Here is an 18,799-nt window from a genome sequence, read left to right on the forward strand (position 1 = left end):
AGCCTGAGCACCAGATGAATCAAGTTTGGCTTCCCATGGTGCATGAGAATGAATCGCTGATTTTGCAATAGATGATGAAGCATGACAAGCCCCAAAATACTGCTACCCCGCCTGTGGGAATTGGTGGGACAGTACTCAGCTTTGGATTTCAGTTCTGAGAGAGAAACGAGGTTTCGGAGCTCAGGATAATACCAGTACGAACAGACAGTGGTAAGTCTTTGGGGCAGCTTCCCTAATTCATGTCTGTGAAGCGTCTCAGAATGCAAGATAGAATAATTTCACAATTCTTTATATAATCTATGAATGGCAAAAATGGATAACAGTGTGTAACTAGTCCAAATAGTTGTGGAAAAAATCCTTCTCTTTTGCTTTGAGTAATTAATTTGGCATCCATGCCAGACTCAAAAGCTGCTTTTGCTAGAGCATAAAAAGAGCAAGAGATCTCTCATAGTGTGTGAGGCCCAAATCTGTTCACGGTTTAGCCAATATGAATCCATAGCCATTGTGTTCAAGTCAATGGAGTCAGTCAGGATTTGCCCCAAAGAGAACGAGAGAAGAATTTGACTCATTTTGTGTATGACAAGAGATTATTGCTCAAACTGTGACCTGATTAAAATCATTTTGTTTGTTTTTAAGGCCCATCTTCACAGTGGCTAAAGGATGGTCCCTCGATGAGACCCTAACCTCAACGAGTGTTTAACCAGTGTGTTCATGTGCATCAAGAATCATTTGGGCAGCTATAACCTGAAGCTGGCAGCACAGGTGCTTAGAAACTTCCAAGGGATTTTGCATAAATGTCGAGGTGCTCTAAGACAAACATACTGAAGTGCTTCAGTATCAGCCAGGGTGATAGGTTCATTGCGTGAATCAGCATTAGGCAAGTATTGAGAATGTGTGAATATTGAGGATAATCAGTGAATTCCCAACTGGAAAGCGTGAAGTACAAACGACTATTACGGCTACTGAGGTAAATGCATCCTGCTAAATGGATGAGGGTAGGTCTGATAGCCACAGGCTCAAAGCAGTTTGTGTTGTTTTGGGTTTACAGGCAAGATAAAGGCAACATCTGGTTATTTTCTTGTACTGCTGTGGTGTAGGAGGGTTTAATTCTTGCTCACCTTGTGCACGCAGCCCAGAAGTAGAGGCTGGGGTTGCAGATCTCTTTGAGGCAGTAGGTAATGATGATGGAGATGAGAGCTGTGATGGATATGGTGTGTGATGGTGCTTGATAGGTGAGCTCAGGGAGGGATAAAAGGCAGAGGTACTGAAGGGTGGCAGTGCATTGCAGGCTGCCTCCAGGATGCCAGCGTTTCATGTCTGCAGTTGCCCTGGAGCATTTTCATCCTCTGTTTCCTTACTCATGCTCACAGCATGGCTCAGCTTCTTTTCTGCTTTCCTTCTTCCTTACCTAAACTCTTTGACTCCCCACTAGCTTTGATATCCTATTCCATGTGTTAAAACATTCCTCTGACATAACCCTTATTATTTGTTTATTTTTACCCAGGGCCACTAATCTTGCTAGACAAAGTTTTAGGCACCATCATAACCTCTAACTCAGTTCTCACTACTCGCAGTATAAGAATGTGACCCTAGGGGATCTGCAGTCACTGCTATAATTGGTGCCAAGCAGTCCCACGTAGTTGGAGCCAGAGAAAGCCAAATTAATCAGCCAAAGCACTCTTCAACCCTGAAGAAATTTCCTCCCTACTGAGCTAAGGAACTTTTACATGCCTTTTGGCTAGAAGATCTCAGTCTCTGCTTGCTGGTATTTACAGTAATATTTTAGCAACCATTTTGAAGCAAGTGTTTTTCTTCTCTGGCTGTTGAATGGACAGTTAATAGTATCTGCTCTTTCTGCAAGACAGGAAAACAGATGCAAGTTCTTCCAGCAACGTTGCAATGTAACCTGATACTGATTTTATGCTGTCTATGTCTTGTGCTTGAAATGACTGGTTTTGAATGCTTATTTTCAGAATAGAATCTAGTGTCGATTATTTCCCTTTTTGCTCTTGTGTATGCCCATGAAAAGTAGTAATGGGTTTGTAGTCTGTAGCAAATCAGCTCTGCTCTTCTTGCTGAAACTTTCACCAGTTTCTGAAGTCTTAATGCCAGATAGCTGAAGAGTGGAGTCAGCTGGGGATTCGGTATCTACCAGATGAGATAAGTGAACCAAATTCCATTTGATTGAGATAATATTTGGAACAAGAGTCTGTATCAGTGGCTGTATTAAAAGCTTTGTATTGACTTTGCCTAGCCCATTGGGAGAAAAGCAAGATTTGGAGACTAGCCTGAAAACCAAGCATTCCCATATATAACACTGTAGATTACTGTAACTTGACTGTGTCTTGGCACTCAGAATAGGCTGACATTGACTTTAGAGGTGAGACTGTTTGTCAACGAAAAGCACCCACATGTAGCTGTCTTCCTGTGAGCAGTGTCCCACATGGAGATTAATATTCATACTGGGATCTGGTACTCTCCCTTTTGCTTTTGTGACAGTCCCACCTCTCCTTAGGTGTCCCCTGCCCATGTTGTGTGATGAATTCAGCCAACGTTGGTAGGAACAACACAAATAGACAGGAGCATCTTAAGACTGGCTGAATGGCCTGACCAGTATCAGCTTGGAGGAAGAGGCAGGGACATTTGGGACATCCTGTCCCTATCTGAAGGGAAGTGGGTGACCAATGTCAATATTTGTTTTGGGGAATGTCGTTGTTTGCACCTTGTATTTGACCAAGAGAGAAATAGGAGAATGCTAGATGTAAATATCTATCTGTGAACAGAGCCTTCTGCTGAAGTAGGTCTTGATGTGTAAGACAGGCAGAAATCTGTATAAGATGAGGTTTTCATATTTTGGAAATAAAAAATGATTGCAAAACTCTGAAGAAAGTTTGTGATTCAAATCCTGCTGACCAGGATGGGAAAGTCAGAAACTCTTGAGGTGTGCAGCTGACAAAACATTGTGGTGCCTGTTTAGGAGTGTTGCCTCTGCTAACCCTGTGGAGATGTCAGCATGGTTCAGCTGGCCCTCCCAGACTCTGCTCCAAGAGCAAAACTCTTTGAGGAGCTCAGTGGTTCCTCATTATTACTCTCATCGGTGTTAGCTGGAAGCAGAGCCATTACATGCTGACATCCCATAAATTAGAAAGGGAGGAGGGAGATTTCGTGGATGCACTTGGAAGCTTCAGTGGTAACTATAAAATCCCTATGGATGTTCTTTTTATTTGCATTCAGTGATTGCTTCTGTCGAGCAGGAGTCTAAATGGCAGGACACAGCCAAATCTGGAGTGATATACTGAAACCTTGTTCTCTTCTGAAAAACTTTGCTATAATTTGTCTTCAGCTGTAGGACCACACAACGGCCCCAGGAGATACCCTGAAATGACAATGAGCATCATCGTCAAAGGATGGGAAAACAGCAACCTTTGTAGCTTATTACTTTGCAAAGAAATATTGCATTTTTTTTTCCTTTTTACTTTATAACATAAAATTTTCTTCGGTAATAAGCATGTATTCCCTGAGAGACTGATGCATGGTGATAGAAAGACTGAATAAACATGTGGTCAGATGTATTTACACAGCAGTCCTTTTAAAAATGAGTTAGCAGTTTCTGGCAAATTTGGACAGATATTTTCTATCGGTGGAAGGTTTTAGGGACTGGCAGTTTTGCACTATGGAGGCAAATCTTTGAGTGTAAATACACTCTTATAAGTGAAAACAGCCAACGTTCCTGATAATCATAGCCATGAGAGGCAAACTGAGACCAATTGAGTGAGGAAGAGGAATGTGGAAATTGATTCAAACAGGGAAGAAGCTTGGAAAGCCTGTGATGGCACCCCAAAAGAAAGTAAGGGGCTTGGTGGGAAGGGGGGGACCTAACTTTTACGATGAAATAGATATTATACTTGAGATATTTCATTTCTGTCTTTTGTTAATCTTCCCCTTCTCAGCAGGGGCACTGAAGTAGCAAAATCGATCTTTTCTGCCCAGATTCCACATTTGGTTAGAAGTGTGACTTCCACAGAAATCCAATTTCAAGCTTTTCAGCTAATTCAGCTTTATTGTCTCAAATTGTAAAGTACAAGATGTTTATGCCTGGGATTTGCTAAGGTTGGACATGTTCTCTCAAAGCCAGAATATCCAATTATTCAGGAGAAAACTCCTGGGGTGGTTGAGAAATGTCAGTACTCTGCAGCTCTTGTCTTATGCCACAGACGCTGTGCCCAGCGAAAAGGCTTGGTGTACAAAACATTGCCCCAACAGCAGCCTGACCTTTTCTACCTGCTGGGTCCTCAAGCTGCAGACATACTCCCTGTCAGGATCACACCCATCAGCTGTCAGAACAGGTTGATCAAAAATAAATGCAAAGAAAGAAAAAGACCCGGGATCCAGACCACCGAGCTCTCAGGCTCCTTGCATTTGAAGGAAGCAGATGAATAAGCGGCATCTCCCAGGTGTGTTTTCTAGAAAGATTTAGCATCAGTAGTAGCATTTAACTTTTATTTTCTTCCCCCAGGGGGAGTCCTGGGCTTTGCTCCCATGGCATTGCTGGAAAGCTGTGACATCATTTATTTGCACAGCTGGCAGCACAGCTGTAGTGATGGAGAGGAGGTGGCAGGGCTCCTTTCCTCTCCCAGGGGCACGCTGTGACATGTCTGAAGTGTGCTGACGTGCTGGTGTCACCAACCTAGCCGTCACTTTGTCCCTCTGTGCACAGTTAATTAAATCAGTGCTAACCACAGCATATGCTCGGTAATAACATGAGCTACTTGGGCTCCAGCACATCTGTCCTCCACTCCCAGATCTGCTCATGGTAAAAACTGCTGATCCACCTGCTGCCCGCTCATTCAGTGCACAGAGGCTGAGTTTGGGGTTGTGAACCTGAAGTGCAAATTTGTACTCGCTTGTGTTTTGAGGCTTCTGACAGCTGTGTGACTCTTGTTGTGGGGACTGGAGAAGGGTCTTGATTTTTAAGGGGGGAGTGTTGTGGGTTGTTGATGGTGTTAGATGTGTTGTATTGGCTGGTGGCTGGTTTTGCGTGCAATACTGTTGATGCACGAGTTTCCCCAGTGCTCTGTGCCTCTGCTGGTGGCTGAGGGTGAGAAATACTGATGGTGAGATGTACTTACATGAAACAGATATGTTGTAATAAGCTCTGAGATGACTGAACATAAAAAGCTGCTATAAATGAGTGGAGCTTAATGATGCTAGCAGTTTCCACAGCAGAGACAATGCAGCACTGAAAACCATGAAGCTAATTCACAGTGAATCACAAAGGCAAGGTGGATTGCGTGTCCTTCTGTTAACAGTTAAGGCGACCACTGTCTGTCTACATTGTGCCAAACATTCCCATTGGCATGTGTGAATGCTAACAGGAGGAAGATTTATGTACAGTGTTCTCATTTCATCTTATATGGAAGCTGTGGATTTCATGTTCTTCTTTGCACTGCTGCAAAGAAATCTCTCCCTCCCTGAGCCCATAAATAAAATATGCCACACCAAAACATTCTTAAAATTTAGCTGAGCACAGGTTATACCTTATTGCAGTTATTATGATACTGTCCCTTTTCTGTCTTGTTCGCATTTGTGGAAAGGTGAGGTTGGGAAAATATTGTGGTATTTCATTCTGTCTCAGTGCAGTGCATTTCTACTGTAAATGAAGAGTTAGTTCCAATCAGTTGTACCTGAGTGGCCTGGGCTTTGCTCTCGCACTCAGTCTCCAAAACTTTCACTTAACATTCTGATTTAATTTCCTCTCCAGGATGCTTTGAGCAAACTGTGTGTGTGGGGGGGGAGTGGTAGTGGGCAGAGCTGTGAAGCTCGAAGTAGACAGTCCTTTATGATGTCTTCTTAATAAATGTGTAATATTATAAGTAAAAAATGGGCCCTAATAAAATACGTGATTCTGATGCATCCATGAAGAAAGACATTTTTACATTGCTAGGTCTGAGAAATCACATACTTACCAGTCAGGCTGTGCAAGATGAAATGCTCTAAGCTTCGCCTTTCCTCTAGCCTATTGGTCTGAGCCTGAAGTAAAATACTGTTACCAATTAATGACCTTCGTATAGCCTAAAGCCAAAAAGAGCTGTCAGGATACTTGGTCTGGCCATAAGCAGAGTTTTATAACTTCATCTAGTCCCTTCTGTACCGAGCCCCCCAAGACATGTCCTTCAGAAAGGTGACCTGTTTTCAAGCCCAAAGTGTTGTTCCAACTGCACTTACCATCCTGCTAGAGAGATGTGTGTCTGACTGTAATCCAAAGTTATTTTGCTTTACTTTCTGACCATCGGATATTGCTATACCTTTCTCCACTTGAGCAGAAGCCTCTTTTCTAATTGTGCTTCTCCCAAGAAGGTATTTATGTGTGGTGATAAAGTCACCACTCAATCTACTGCTCAGAAAGCAGAGCATTGAGAGTCTCAAAGCTCCACAAATTTAGAGTCTAATTTAAACATTTTCCTGTCTTATTCTCATTGTGATTTACCATTTGGTCTGTGGTAAAATCTCCAGAACATCTGAAAAGCAAACTTTCTGGCTGTAGTGATTTCTCAGCTTCGTACAAATATATTACCAAAGCAAACAGGGAAGTGTGTATTGCCTTGACATGTGCATAAATGAAAAATGGCTCAACAGCTTTACCCTAACACTTCACATAAATTCGTCTGTTACATATAATACATGCACATACATTACGGGATGGGAGGTGAGGTAGTGTGTGTTCGCAGACAGAAGTGTTCAATTTTCAGCAAAATCTGTCCTAACTCAACCCCTGTCTGCCTGTGTGTCAGCTTGATGTGGTGATTTTCACCAGTTGTGCAGATTCTTAGCAGCGATGATGTTCTCTGTTCAAGGTGGGTGTCGAGATCCATCTCCAGGGTTTGCAGACCCATGCTGTTTTGGGAAATGTCTTGGATCTACATTGCATGGGTTAAGGAATTTCTCCTGTTGTCCTGATCTTTCTCTTCTCCTTCCACAGTTTATGAAGTGGTGACGGTGACAGGAGATGTCCGTGGAGCTGGAACCGATGCCAACGTCTTTGTTACTCTCTTTGGAGAGCATGGGATTACCCCCAAGACTCATCTGACGAGCAAGTGAGTGTCTGGAAGGAAATCTGTACCCTTCAGGCCTGTTCTTCAGCAACTTTTATTGCTTTTTGATGAAACATAATATTGTGGATATGTGTATGATGGATATAGGGGGAATAAATCTAAAAGGTATTTTGAGATCACGAAGGAAATTTGAATTTTTGCTGTTACATGCTTCCTACCAAATCTCTTCCAAACCTGTATTCCCTTCTGTAGGTGGAAACGTGTGTTCAGATCCATATTATGTAAGGCTCACACTTGAAAGGTGTGGGGATACTTGCTTTTCTTAAAGCTTAAATTAGGAGCTCCCAATTTAGGAGCTGAGAATGTTCGCCACTTTTTCAGAGTGGGCATGATGGTCCAAATTCATATGCCTAAATCCCACTGAAGCTTGTGTGAAATCAGGTACAGAGCGATAAGTGTCCTTAAAGGTTTCTGAAGAGTAATTCAGTGGGTCTAAAGTAAATTTGATGGGTAACCACCCACACCCAGCTGTAGGAAAGTAGAGGTAAGCATAAATGGAATAATTTAGGGTGAAAACGGTGTAATTTAGGAAACAGCCTCCCTGCTCTGTGCATAGTTGCACACCCGTTGTGGTCCCACCATTCTGTTTTTCTCCAGCTGATGCTAATGCCATCTTCTGTATGCAGCTTCCCAGTTCCTATTACTGCACTGAACGTGGTGGAAAACGTATTATATAACTTAAGGTCCTATATGAGGCTTTTGACTCAGTCCACAATTTTGTTTTTAAAGAATAACATCAGGGTCAGCAGTTGCTCACCTCCCATGAAAACAAGGTGACTTTATTAAAAGTCTGCATACACTGATTTCCCCTCAGCCAGATAATTGCACTAAGAAAGTACAAAGTCCTTCTCCACGGGGTCTAGGACAGGCTGTGTATCTCTGCTTTTCTGTGTTCTTATTGTTTTGGTTTTCTTGAAAATGTGCTTCAGAAATTATTAAGCCTGTGCTAATGTCACACGGTAACTTCACATTTTCTCCATTTCTACAGCACCGACAAGAGGTACCTGCACCTATTTTAAATTTTACCCTCAAAAGAGCTTCTCTTCCCAGTGAAGCAACTCAAACATGAGAGTCTGTAAAGAAAATGATATGGGAATGGTAAAGAAAATACATGAAATTTCAGCCCTGTTTGCCATATTTGAAACTCAGAAATCAGAGCTAGCCCAAAGAGTTTTATTATCCCATCATCCTCAGAAACACCAGGGAGAACTTAATTATATAATAGATCTAATTTAATAGAATTTAATCATAAAATATCTAATCAATATGCTTTGTTCTGTGATTTTCATCCAGATATCTCAATGAACGTATAAAACAGAGTACCATTTCTCTCTATTTCTCAGAGAAGGAAACTGAGGTGCGGAAGTAAAAGATGTTGTGGCCCTGTGGCAGGTCAGTGGCTGAGCTGGAAGCAGCAGCAGCTCTGCTGAGGGAAGAGCTGCTTGTGCCCAGACCTGCCTCCAAGTGCTTGGCAAAGCCATCAAAGCAGCATCTGCTTTCCAGGGAGTTTTCTTGTGGTCAGCATTTACATAAAGAGCCACTTAATTGGGAAAGTGCTCTTCTGCACGTGGCTGTGGAAAGCACCCAATTGTTATCTTTCCAAAATTAAAATAAAATACTGCATGCCCTTTAGAGAAGAAGTCAGGAGAACCTGTAATAGATTTCTTAATCAGCCATAACATTAAATGAGTTAATGATGAGTTAACTCATAAATGAGTTAATGGTTCTACAAGTCATCTCAGCCTACTCTTTCCTCCTGTACTTACTGTTTTTTGTGAGTGACCAAAATCAAGGATGCACAGGGTTGATTTTAGGTTGGGGCAGCATCAGTCTGAGCCTGTCCAGATCTGGGTTAGCATTTTAGCTTGGTCCCTGTTGCTGCAGAGAAAAGATGGATGAAGCATTGGTAAGAAAGGATTAAGGATGGGAAGCCAACCTTCTGTAGTTCAGGGCTCTTGAAACCAGCCCTGTAGGAGGTGCCCGTTAGAACTACAACTATAATTTTCCACTGGGGGTTTCCCAAACATCAGCAACGCTTCTGCATCTGAAAGCAAAGCCTCATGCATCACAGTGATCAAGCAAGAACATGAGAAAAGCTCCTCTGAACATACAAATTGTTTAGCTGATAGTCTTGTCTTCTAAATATTGAAGCAAAGCATGAAATAGTCTACTTGCCCCCAATTTATTATGTGGTTTTGTGAATATGGCAAAAGGATGGAATCTCATGCATCTTTCAACTAAATGTTTACATGATTTCACTTATGACATGACTGCAAATGCATGACATTTTTATAGGTGTTTCCATTTCCCGGTGTATGATAGAAAGACAACATATCCTGCATTGACTAAAGATGGTACTACCCTTTCAGCTTCTGGTTAGAATAGGTTTTTCTTACTTCTTTTGTGATTGTGTGCTGGTAGTGAAATACATGACATTTCAGCTCTTTTTGTCATGTACAGTGAAAGGAAGACATGGCAATCTGTTGAAATATCATGTGTTTTTATCATTTGCCAACAATAAGGTAACTGTGAAAAACAGACACAAATCTTCATAATGGCCTGTTGAAGGAACATCACCTCTGGAAGTGGCAGCACCCAAATTCTGTCCAGCAAGATGTAGTTATTTAGGCCAAGAGGTTTAGCCAAGTAATGTTTGGGTCTAGGGGGGCTGGAATAAATCCTTGTATTTGCTCTCTCTGAGTTGGGGATGGCACCATCTCTGTGAGTGGTCCCCATTGGTGCCTGAGGTGGTGGCTGGGTACTGGTCCCAGCTGCACTCAGCAAAAAACCCAGCTCACAGAGCTCTCCAGATTCCCACCTGCCATCCTGCACCAGTTACAGTTCAGCCAGAGGCTAAAAGTATTGTTGGACATAGGCTTCTTTTCATGAGCTCCATCACCAGCATGAGTGGACACCAAGGCAGCTGTATGTGCATTGCTTGGTGGCATTTCAGAATCCTCTGTGGCCACTCCTGCGGCTTTGAGCTGCTTCTCTGTGGTCCAACACAACACCAACCGGCAGTGCTGATCCTCCCCAGCATTTTATTTCCTCTTGCTTGTGTACTCTCTACCGCTTTGGGGTTAAGAACGGATAGGACTGATTATGAAACTTAGCCAGTCACAGTGTTCAGCAGCAAATTTGTGTGTTTAATGTAAAGGAATTCACTTTTCAGTGACAGGTTTACACTTGGTGCATGTAGCAACTGTGATAAATACTCATGATCCCCTGCCACCTTAAAAAAAAAAAAAAAAAAAAAAAAAAAGATTTAGTAGCTCTGGCACTCTGAAAGAAAGATGAAATAAATGCTAAGTGACAGCTGGCTTCTTGCAGTGCCACTGAATTTGAGAGCTGTATAGTAGATTGATTTATTTATTTATTTTTATTTCCCATGCTGAATACCTTAAACTAGCCATCCCTTCTACCGAGTCTTGAGTTACTGTACAGAGCTTTTCCAGTTCCTAATGCCAGTAAGTACAGATGAATTGCAGAGTATCTACGTGGCAGACTTAAGAGCATGTTCATCTGTGTGGCCCTACTGCTACTGAGCTGTACCAAGTTGCAGAAGATCTGATTTAGTTGTTTAACAACTCTGGAATAAATGAACAAATACTCTCAATAATACAAACAGTAAGTTGGAATGTATTAGAAAGTTGACATGGAAAGGGCTGCTCAGCTAAAAAGCAACAGAAGAGGTTTCCTATGAACCACAAGAGCAGTGGAAGAATACTTCTTGCATAGCTGCAGAAGCACTTCAGAAATGAGTTGCAATACTTTTAATAGCACAGGATGTTTTCTATGTTAAAGCTGCGTATGTATCTAACCTCCCTCTAATTTATGCTTGTACAAAGCAGCAGCACTTAACAACGCACTGTGAAGACTTAATGATCTGGGGCAGAGTGACCTGACAGCACAGTTTGGAGTCTGAATTTGCTTCTGAAAAAGACACCAAGAGGGAAATTTTTTCCCTTTCCCACCCATTCACACTGACTCTAGCCTGGGTAGAGCATGTATTTCATCAACAAAGCCACCTGAGAGGACGTTTAGCGATGTTCAACATTCTGAAGATTAGAGCCTGTAGGACTAGTGTACGTATAGATATAATCCACATGCAACAATGCAAGTAGCATTCATGGTACCAGCTACAGCCGGGTCAGGACTTACAGGGAGGAACAGGAATTTACTCAGATGTTTCAGGGAGTTCAGCTGCTTGATCAGTTCCCTGTTGGTCAAGTGTCAGCATCAACTACTGTAAAACCTGTCTGGTTTTCTCCATGAGATGAGTGTAAGATGCGTTCCTGGAACAAACCCAACCTTTTTGTCCTGTGCAAAATCCTGTCCCTACCCCAACACACAGTGAGTTTGGTTCTCAATAGAAACATGAAAGAATGTTTTCACACAGAAGACATTAATCTCAGCCTTAGGAATGTCTAAGCTTGTTCTTAATAAAGTTTTGCAGAATGTTTCCCCAGGGGAATGAGATAGAAATTTTCAGCAGAGAAAAAATTGCCCCCAAATCTGCTGAAGTAGATGTAAATCAAAATGTGTTTTAATATTCGGAAATGCTGAGTGGGCTTTGCAACATTATAGATTGCTTTGTATACAGTTTGTCTATAACAGACAATGTATAGATAACAAAGACACACCGTATAGCTGAGATTATCTAAATTAAATACAACTTTTGTTTTCTCTGCAAATCATGTCACTGAACGTGAAAAACTGACATTAAATTAATTCTTGCTCCTTGTGATATAAAGTGAAGGAGCTATTCAATGAGTGTTACTAAGGCTATTGAAATCTGTCATGTGGATGCTTATGGATAAAACAAGAGCCATTTCAATGTGCCCTATGACACTTTGTAAAGTTTCAGGGTAAGCTCAGGTGTGGGCTCCTATGGTGTTGGGCTGGTGTTTGGTTCCTGGGTGTCATCAGTGTTCCATAGTAATCTATCTCATTCAATTAAATTTCTTCAGGTGGGACTGTTTTTTCATTATGTGGTAATTCTTCTGTGCTTCTTTAAGCAGAATTTCTTCTGCTGGTCAGGTTATTTGTAGTAAAAAAAAAAAAAAAAAAAGGAAAATCATGTCCTCTGTATGGAGACATTTGCTGTCGCTGTTCTTTTCGGCTGGTTTCTTTTCCATCTGGAGTATTTTTAGATGCATGCTGCCTTATGCGGTATTTCCAGCCGCTCGCTGACTGATGTTGTCAGCTTCATGGCAACAGTCTTGGCAAAATATTTGCAGTCCAAACTCTCTGGAGTATTCACTCGCTCCAAGAAGGAGGTTAATGATGCTGCTATTGGAGCTTTGCGTTAAGGGTAGATATGCCTTGAACATGTGTTTTTCTTCAGTGAGGCTGTCTGTAAGTCCGTCCAGGCAGTGTCCTAGCAGTGATTGATAGTGGTTGCATAGGGAGAAATAAAAGAATAAGGTGAATGTGTTGTGGGCGTTTTCCCAATATCTTTCATCTTCTGGCTAGCTGCCCTCTCCATCAGAGCCTGATAACCCAGAGATGCCCAACCTACAAGATATATAGAATGAGGATGAGCAAAGCTGTCTGTTGTTTTGGGCCAGGAAAACCAGCAAGGACTGAAGATTACTCAGTCCTGCCACCTGTATATGTAAAAACTTTGTTGGCCACCTCTAGTCTATGAGAAGCATTCCTCCTGTGAGATTACAGGTAAACCAAACAGAATGTTTCCCTAGTAAGTGGCATGCTGTAGGATGATTTTCCCTGAGTGACTTTCTGATGTCTTCCCCTGGTGCTCTGCTCCCTGCTGCTGCTGCTGAACATTGGTGGCAGGAGCAGACAGACCCATGGGGAGATGCTTTTGGGAGCTGGCTCTTCCCTGTGTTTTAATGAAGCTTCTTTACAATTTTGTTTGAACAAACATCCATGGTAGAGCACTTTGTGCTTCTGTGCCTCCATGGTCTCCATGGGCTTTTTCAGGCAGTTCTGTGTGTACAGAGTGTCATCAGATAAAACACTGAGCATGGAGGCAATGTAAGTTGTCATTAGTGCAGTGGTTTGGGGCTGTTGGTTCAGGTTGCTGTGTTGCTGCTAAAGGTTCTGTTTTTTATTTTTATGCCTCTGCTATGATCAGTACTCAGGTTTTTCCTCTGTTCCTCTGAGCCCACCTCTGGAAAGAGTTTTGTTAGCTGGTCAGAGGTGAAGATTATTTTCTACAAATAGTAGTTTCTCTTTGTCAGCCCACCAAGTAGCAATGAAAATCTCATGGCACTGGCTGTGTCCTCTGCACTGACGGCCTACAGAGGAGATCCATGCAGAGATTTATAAATACCACGCCTGAGCATGCACCAGGTCTTGTGGTGCGTTTTAGCACTGTGAATTGCCCAGGCAGGGGACAGAGTGCTCTAAATCCTTGTTTGTACATTTGCAGTGCTGTGAGTACTGAATGCAACCTGCAGGCAGTCATTCAACCAAATTAATCTGAAAATGGCTTCAGATACTAAATATACTGAACGTTTCATGCACTAATATCTAGTGAGCTTCCTTAGATGTTTTTTTACATTGCATATGGGTAAAACACTACAGCAGATTATTTAAAAATAAAAATAAAAATAGAGCTGCTAAAGTCAATTAAATATGTAAAAAAAAAAAAAAAAAAAAAAAAAAAAACACACGATAATTTAAACATATTTCTGAAGTCACCCTGGCCTGAATTCACATCCAAATGTTAGAATGAAATTCTTCCAAGATCCAGACAAAGCCTTTGATTATGGCAATCCATGCCCAAGCCCTGGGTTTGAACCCAGTGAAGCCTGAACATTGGGGATTTAGAGCTACCATTTCCAAGTCAGATTTTTCTCAGCTTTATTTGTCACCAGAGCTATGTTACCCCATGTGCTGCATTGTTTGGCATAACAAGTTCCTCATGGCAATCAGGCTGTGTATTTCTCAGCCCAGCCTGGACCAGTCTCTGACATGGCCCAGCTGAAATTTCTCTTTCTCCTTTCTCTGTTTGGATAAATTTCGGTATAAACCATCCACTCTTAAACAGCTCAGACTCTTCCTACCCCTTGACAGCAGGAATTTGTCTCAAGAAGCATCTCCTGGAGCATCTTTCTGCTGGGCGCTGTGGGGCTGTGCTCCACCTTTCCTCCATTAGACCAGCAGCCGCCAGGACTGGCGCGTGGTGAGCTTTGGGCTAATTAGTCCCACTTACTACTTCTGAGCCATCTCCACAGCTCCATATGCTGTCTGCAGCGCCGCATCGATCTCCGTTGAGAAGCCACTGTCATCACGGCGCTTGCTCAAGCCTGGCAAACTAATTGCCTCACGCTTGCTGGCTGTTTTCCCTCTGACAGCCAGGCTGGGGGAAGCTGGGCTGGATTTAATCGCCTCTTGTCTGTGAGGCAAGGTTAACCAGTTTAGCCTTTTCATGTAGCAGCGATGGTCCTAGCACAGTGCCCAGGACAGCAGGATGGAGGAGGAGAACACGTGAAATAACCTTTAAACAAAGGCGTGTGCACATCCTTTAATGATGTGGAGAAGAGTGCTGAGCAAAACCAAAGCCCGTTGCTTGGGTTATTAATATTCATTAACTTCCCAAGTACAAGCTGCTTGTCACTGCGGCTTTATGCTGCTGAAGCACGGCAGTTTCTTGTTCCTTTTAATATGACTTCTGGATTTTGCTGTGTTTAATCATCTGCAGCAATGCTTAGGACTTGTTGCTCAGGGAGGTGGTGGCATCACTGTCCCTGGGGGTGTTCAAGGGATGGTTGGACGTGGTGCTTAGGGACATGGTTTAGTGGGTGACATTGGTGGTAGGGCGATGGTTGGACCAGATGATCCTGGAGGCCTTTTCCAGCCTTAATGATTCTAGGATTAGCATCCAGGTGAAATCATGGCTGGTCAGGGAGCACAGGTGGGAGAGGCTGTGTCTTGAGAGCAAGGGCGGGTTTTGCCTTGATGTTATTCACAGTGGAAAGTCTGATCTGCAAATGATGGAGGTGCTAGCCAGAGGCTGGAGGCAGAACAGGGAATTAAATTCTACATCTCTTGACCTGGGCCAATGTACTTCATTTTGCCTTCTGCTTGCACCTGTGAAATAGCACACTTCACACACACACAAAAAAAATGGAATGGGTCCCTGTCCTACAGGCATTTGGCTTTGAATGAGATACAACCTGCAGGAGAAAGCTGCAAAGGAAGTTTCCCTGGCAGTTACAAAAGCACGGGGAGATGGGAGTGGGAAGAAACCCTTGGGGCAGGCGGATGCTTTTGTCTCTGGCTGAGCTCTGGGCAGGCCCGCAGGGAGCACCTTTGGGCTGTGGAGCACCTTCAAACCATGGAGTTCTTTTTCTGTCACCCAGAGTGGATAATCTCAGTGCCTGGGGACTAGGCTATCAGGAAAGTACACCTCTGGGAGTGGGAAACAGAGATGAGAGGCATACTGAGGGCTGTGAAGCAATTAATGTGGGTGTACACGAGTCTAGATCCACCTTCCACCTGGTGCAGCCAACAAGGGCTGGTTGATAAGGGTGAAATGAAGCTCCTGCTCGACCTCTCCAAATGAGCACTTTGCAGCCACCCCCGAGGGCAGCAGCTGGAAACATCCCTTTGTTTCTGCTATTGCCTTTGTGTTTTAGTAGCTGATGGGTGGGTTGGTGGAATTGAGCAACCACAGATGAGGTATTACTAAAAAGACTTGGAGCTCTTAAAATAGTTTTGGCCTCCTTAGTGCTGCCTTGATATATTTTCACCAAAAATTATTTTCAGACATATCTGAAAGCCACTTGCCAGCAGGAAAGGCTTACAGTCTCCCCCAGCTCTTACCTGTACGGGGATGTAGCTGAGGATTTTGAAAACCTCTATCATGTTTTATTCTTGGAGGCGATATGGAATGTGATCCAAGGCTTGCATCTACTTGGGCCAGCATTGCATTCCCCCCAAAGCTCTGGTCTCAGCTCCTGAAAGGATGCTTAGAGTTCGAGAAGGAAAAGGTCTGTTAAACACCAGCATGTAGAGCTATCTGAAACATACCATGGCAAAGAGGACATTGAAAATTAGGTCTGTCCACTGTTAGAAATGACACTCGGTCCTGAAACCCCAAAGCGGGCTGGCTGGCAAGGTAATTTTCTTACCACAGCTTTTGTTGCATGTTTATTACAGGAGCAGCACAGCCTTTGAGAGGAGCAAAACAGATGTGTTCCGAGTGAAAACCAACAATGTTGGACAAATAAAGAAAATAAGGTAACCGCATAACACTGCCACCAGACGACGTGCTCTGTGAGGTGCTAATCGAATGACAGGCTGCAGGGGTTTTAGTCTTGCTATGTTTTATTCATTATTTGTTAACACGCTCCCATCAAGGTGAAGTTAAGGGGTGGTAAAAGCTTGTTTACTGCCTAAGATTTGAACTGAAGCATGAAATCACCTACGGTATTGCTTATAACTATCCACGCTCCCCATCAAGAACTGTATTCCTGTCATACACAATCACAGAGGAAAGGATTTAAGGCTGTTTTTATGTTCTGATGGAGTTAAATTGGGTTTGTTGTTCCATTCTGCTGAATTAGTGTAATGTAAATGATAATTATTATGTTTAACCGCCATCTGACTGACCTATATAAAATTAAAAATCAGGAAGGAGTGCAAAGAAAGCTGCTAAGACTGGAAGAGGTGGTTAAACACAAAGAAAAAAGAAAAGATCCAGGGTAGGGGGTAGAGTCACATATATTTTTGAAATGCAGTAGAAGGTGAATAAATGCATATGCTGAATGAACATGCAGGTGTGCATATGTGTGCATTCCTTAGCAGATAGTAGCGTACCTGGCATCTTCACACGAATACATGTGGAAGTTTGTTATTTGCAGAATACCCCATAGAAGCCCATAATCCTGTGAAACACTTTCAATAGCCATGTGTAAGAAGGCATTTTGTGTACAGTCACCCTAGCCTTGTCTAGTATTAAATATTCCCCCAAATTATAGCTCTGGTGGCCACCCTGAACCAAAATATCAAATCCAGGCCCTCACACGTGGGTTGCTGTTCCTCCAGGATTGAGCACGATAACACCGGATTGAACGCAGGCTGGTTCCTGGACCGCGTGATTGTGACTGACATGAACAGACCTCACCTCCGGTTTTACTTCCCCTGCAACAACTGGCTGAGCAAGGAGGATGGGGATGGGCTCTATGTCAGGGACCTCATAGGCAGCCTGAATCCCATGGATGTACCCAAAAGTAAGTGCTTTCCAACGGGCTTGGCTTCCCGGTGCCTTGTCAGAAAGGACGAGGTTGCTTTCAGATTGCTTCAGCCATACAAAAAGTAATCGCGTGGTCTAAGCTAATTTAAGTTTTCGTTACAGTCAGTGGAGAGGGAAATAGGAAGATGCAAGATGCCTCCAGAGGGTAATTCCTTCTTCCAGCATTACACCTGACACCTCAGGGTAGGATAAATCACTATTTGGAGAAGCTCCACTTGTTGGTTGAATGCAGAAGGATAATACATGATGACTGCTTTAAATTAGATTAAATATCTGCAGAGGGATGTGTGGCATCCCACCCCAGAAGATGTAGCAGGCACGGTGTGTGTTATCAGAAGAGGCACTGTGGATACATCCAATGCCTGAGGTTCAGTGTTTCCAGGTCCTGGTGAGGACCTGCCAGAAATTTCCACAAACAAGCCAACCCTCTGACTGCAATCATACACTGCTTTACTGAATGTGTATGATATCCATATTGAACCAGTGCCTATTTTTCAGAGTGGTTTTAAGCTAATGATGTTGAAACGGAGCCAGAACAGCTTGCAAACCAGACATGTACTCCCAAATTGATATCAGCGTGTAGGCCATGTGGAGATGTACAGCGCATGTAACGTGAGTGGGGAGGCGAGCAAGACGTGAAAGTGGAGCCAGCAAACCAGCCTCAGGTGGTCAGCAGTTAGTCTGCGAGTGTTAACGAGGAAACCAAGTCGTATTTTTCTGTTCACCTCACCAGTGCACCATTTTATGGGAGTTTAATTTCGGGCATGGAAAGTGAAGTGCACCCACCATTAGCCATAAGTCTGAAGTAAGGGAAAGGTGTGGTTTGGTTAAAAAAAAAAAAAAAAAAAAAAAAAGAGGGAAAACTTGTGTTTTTGTTAGTATCATGTCTTTTTGAGTTGCACTGCCATTGTTGATATGACCACTTAGCAGTGTTTTAGGGGGTAAAGCCGTTTATTGGAAGTCCTAATAGAGTGCTTTAAGTATTGATGGATGCTCTGGAAGGGCAAAACATTGTTATCTTATTGATATCCTGCTGCAGTTAACAGTCAAACAATACACTGTGATGCTGTTTGTCCCAGAATTGTTAAATGATTTCTCCTTGCTCAGATGGGATCTCCTAAAACAGTTTCGGTGTGTTGAAGATGTACGTATGAAAGGCTGCATTATATTTATCATACACAAATAATGCACGTTGACAAGAAATGTATGTGGAAGTATTTTACAGATGCAGACCTCTCCAGGGTGGATGCCATCGGGGGATGAGATAATGTCTGGAGATGCTCTGCCAAAACCCCACCCACCCAGTGGCTGTGGGACTGAGAGCACCACAGTGTTTCACTGCTCTTTTATCTTCTCAGTTTATTAAAAAGAAGAGCTCAGCATACTTGCACTGGGTGGGGAAGGAGGGATCTGGAGAAGGTAGTGGATGAGTCAAAGCAAGACACAATTAAAGAGAGGT

The 18,799-nt window shown here is 43.0% G+C and overlaps 1 protein-coding gene across 4 annotated transcripts in view; it reads left to right on the forward strand.

Moving 5' to 3' along the window:
- LOXHD1 (lipoxygenase homology PLAT domains 1) overlaps positions 1-18,799 on the forward strand; it is a 142,288-nt gene that overhangs the window by 8,821 nt on the left and 114,668 nt on the right. For all 4 annotated transcript variants that reach the window (XM_038171035.2, XM_072031280.1, XM_072031281.1 and 1 more), the window contains exons 2-4: positions 6,980-7,094; positions 16,245-16,325; positions 17,133-17,317. In XM_038171035.2, coding sequence (XP_038026963.1) covers positions 6,980-7,094; positions 16,245-16,325; positions 17,133-17,317 — 381 coding nt within the window. The remainder of the gene's footprint in view (positions 1-6,979; positions 7,095-16,244; positions 16,326-17,132; positions 17,318-18,799) is intronic.

This window comes from Anas platyrhynchos, chromosome Z (assembly GCF_047663525.1).
Source record: "Anas platyrhynchos isolate ZD024472 breed Pekin duck chromosome Z, IASCAAS_PekinDuck_T2T, whole genome shotgun sequence".
Classification (NCBI taxonomy): Eukaryota; Metazoa; Chordata; class Aves; order Anseriformes; family Anatidae; genus Anas; species Anas platyrhynchos.